At 38.0% G+C, this 3,442-nt stretch overlaps 1 protein-coding gene across 1 annotated transcript; it reads right to left on the reverse strand.

The window, feature by feature from the left end:
* Positions 1-486: 486 nt before the first annotated feature.
* On the reverse strand, positions 487-2,632 carry LOC144973264 (uncharacterized). The gene is made up of 2 exons (XM_078915513.1): positions 2,546-2,632; positions 487-1,391 (listed from the first exon to the last, which is right to left on the reverse strand). The coding sequence occupies exons 1-2, from the start codon at positions 2,571-2,573 to the stop codon at positions 691-693; spliced, it is 729 nt and encodes a 242-aa protein (XP_078771639.1). The 5' UTR covers positions 2,574-2,632; the 3' UTR covers positions 487-690.
* Between the last annotated feature and the right edge of the window lie 810 nt (positions 2,633-3,442).

Genomic DNA, 3,442 nt, shown 5'->3' on the forward strand with positions numbered 1-3,442 from the left:
ATTTTCGAAGAATTTGACTACATGTGCTCCGCTGCTTCCTGGACACGATGCCATGTTGTATGAGATGTAAGCCATTCGAGAATAATTCAAGAAATTATTGAAGTGTTTGCCATCTTTCCCGTAGAATTCTATCGCAGGAAGAGTAAATACTTCACCAGAGGTTGTTGCCAATTTAGTTCCAGACAAAAGCGAACACCAGTTTATATCTCCCGACACAAGCTTTTGGGTGATGATTGTGTGTTTGTCATCGGTAGCTGGTAGAACTGTAACGTCGCATTTGAAATGAAGAATTCCCCCATTTAGAGGAGTGTAATGCGATGTGTCGAAAAGATCGTGAATGTTTTCGGATAAGGCCTTTTTCAGGACGTCATCATCGGTGTTCATTCTTTCACATGTCTCCTCTTTCGCCTCTAGGCATTCTTTACTTTTCTCTTGTTTTAATGAGTTAATAGATAGAAGTTTCTTTACATATGCCTCGATATCAAATAGTCACCTGTCATCCTCTTCGCTGTCATCGGCAGATTCAGATGCGAATCGGAAAATGGTTCCTTTTTTCAGTTTTAACGCGTTTTCTTCTGAATTTAGAAAAATATAACGATGCGTTACTTTTCCAACAGATATACGTTTACTAACGCCGTGAGGATGAGAAATGAGCAATCCAAAACTTAATTCTGACAAGCTGAAAGGTGTTTATCTCCATTGTTTTGTGATCTCGCAGAGGAAATCTAACCTGGCCGCCAAGTCAGGATTATGAGTCACACATATTATATTGCACGAATCTGTTTCCCATCGGTGTTCCTCATTGCCGATTACATCGACCCCATAAAGGTATTCGATTCCCGCGTTATCGGTTTCTGAGTCATAGAACAATTCAATAATTGTTTGTTCTGCCTCTGACCTGTCATAAACTACATGGGTAGCTGTTGAAATGACGACATAATAATGTTCTGTCTTTGGTTTTTGTGAATTCTTACATTCTGGACAAGGGCACACGTCTTTACAAGGCTCGTTCTGTAAAGTTTTACATTCTGGACATGGACAAAAATCCCCAATCGGCCTATTTAATGAATAGGTTATTTCCATGTACCCTGTCCCGCATCTTTTCCAAATATTACTTCCTCTGTACTCGCGAAATGGGTATGGTAGATTGTTTCCCTTGTAAGTATCCGGACGCCGTGAACTCGTACATGAGACGCTTATCTTTACTGTTCTGTCAATTTTATTTTTTATAACTTCCATGTAGTTGTTACTCCTGAAAGGAATAGGAAGTTGTTCAAGTCCAAACTCGGAAACTGTGTAGAAGTCCTTGTGACCGGGATTTAATGTGCAGTCCCTGAAATTCTTCTCTCCACTCTGCGCATCAACAGAGAATATATCGCAATGATGAGTGCCTGGGTAAATAGAATTTGAAAACAATTACTTCACATTGAAAAAAGACATATATTTTACTTAAATATCTTCCATAGAGCTCATACTCGCGGGTAATAAGAACTGGCCTCTATAAATTAATAATTCTAAGATTGCACACTATCCTTTAATTTCTATGGTCCAGTAGAGTAGTGAATATCGCTCACAACAAAAATGAAGATGCTTATTATCACACTGTTTTGTAGGTTATGGTACGCACATGCATAAACAAAAAACAAACAAAAAAAAAGCGATTTATTTCTTCTCTTATTTTCTTTTTTTTGTTTGTTTTCCTTTGGTGTAAAATCAAACAGTCAAAAGAAGGTTTTACTTCTCAAGATCTATATTGAAATGCTTGTTTTACATTAAAGCCCATTCCAATAATTAGTTTATTGAAAAGATGCTTCCAATTACAGAAAATGATCGCTTAACAGTAACAGTAACAGCGCTTACTAACGTGACAAACGGTACGCCGGACCGTTGAGCCACTAATGTCAACTTGTCAAAAAAGTGTAAACCCATTTCTTTGACGTGTAGGATTTTAGATTTTTTGCCAAGTTTGCGTTCATCTTAATTCATACACACATAATATAAAACAATTCTGAACAAATGATCAGTGTAAGCGATCTTGTGGTACGACACTCGTTTTCGGATCGGAAGGTTCTGGGTTTTAAGCCTCGCTCGGCGCATTGTTGAGTTCTTGGAAAAGTTTCTTTATTCACATTCTCTCACCGTACTCAGGTGTAAGATGAGTACCTGGCCGTTAACAACGTTGTTTCTGCCGGAGAAAAATTGTAATTTCGCCTAACAGGCGTCATGTCTCGTTCTACACGTTATGTGTTGCTGTTGGCCAGTGACCCTTTGTAAAGCTCTTTGAGCACGTTTAGTGGATATTGCTTTATATAATCGATCCAGTTTTTTTATGGGGTTTTTTTACGCCATGTGAATGGGGCCAATTTCTAGGTTTGAATAGACAAAATATGATCCGAATTTGTTACAGATATCAAACACTGTTGTTGTATAGATCAACAAATGGGAGGCGTTGTCTTACCACTTGTCAAGAAAACTACCTCGGCCCATGCGTGACCTGTTAATTTTCGGAAATCGATGTTAAAAAAAACAAAAAGATTTTACTTACATCTTTCATCAAATGGTAAAGCAGCCATCCTTAGTCAGTCTTTCACATTCACATTATTAAACATCGTCATTAGTGTGTATACGACTATCTTTATTTATCACGTGATTGGGAATTTATCACTTTATAATTAGATCACAAATCCTAGTTAATGTATATTATTATCATTCAAGGAGAGCACTTTGAGCACTCTCACGTCATCAAAGATAATACATTATAATTATTAGTCACAGTCTATACTCCTGTACTCTGGAAAAACCCATATTAAAACATTTGGCCATAAATCGAGTCCTTCAAATACCGATCGATTTAAATGACCCTCATCTTGGCAAAATCTCTCAAACCTGGGACTAGAAATGGTGTCCTTAAAACATACATCGGTGCTGATATCAACAGGGACTATGCACGCCCTCTGGTTTTGACGATATCCAATAAATTGAAAGCTTTTTCAACAAAATTCAGTAATGCCGAGCTGGCGATTAGACACTCCAATGGTATGCCTTTAAAAAAGGCATTTTGTGTAGTTTCAATTATCCACTCAGTGGCGATTGGGTATCTCAGCTCACGAGGTCTGGCGAAAAATACTTTGCGAAAGACTGTCGTCCAATCCTAAGGGTAACAAACAATTGCTGCTGCCCGTTTAATGCCAACGGAATACGAGAATTAACGCCGGCTCCGTGGGCCTTTTAGCTCTGAGGGCCTAAAATAAAACAATAAAACAAATAAAAATGTTCTGCATTTATATAGTGCAATATTCACTAAACACGTTCAAATCGCTTTACAATGGGTCCCGAGCCAACAGCAACGCTTAAACTGCAGGACGAGATATGGCGACTATTAGGCTAATTATTGACTAATTGAGCAGTGATTGGTAAATGGATATAAACCCAAAAAAAAAAC

Source organism: Berghia stephanieae, chromosome 1, assembly GCF_034508935.2.
Source record: "Berghia stephanieae isolate SIO BIC M18660-M18661 chromosome 1, UCSD_Bste_1.3, whole genome shotgun sequence".
Lineage (NCBI taxonomy): Eukaryota > Metazoa > Mollusca > Gastropoda > Nudibranchia > Aeolidiidae > Berghia > Berghia stephanieae.

What these genes read in the sequence shown, in the direction of transcription:
- LOC144973264 (XM_078915513.1), bottom strand. Translation starts at nt 2,573, where the DNA reads ATGGCTGCTTTACCATTTGATGAAAGAT. An exon ending in TTTACCATTTGATGAAAGAT is followed by an intron (nt 1,392 to 2,545) that starts GTAAGTAAAATC and finishes CTATTTACCCAG; the next exon opens with GCACTCATCATTGCGATATA.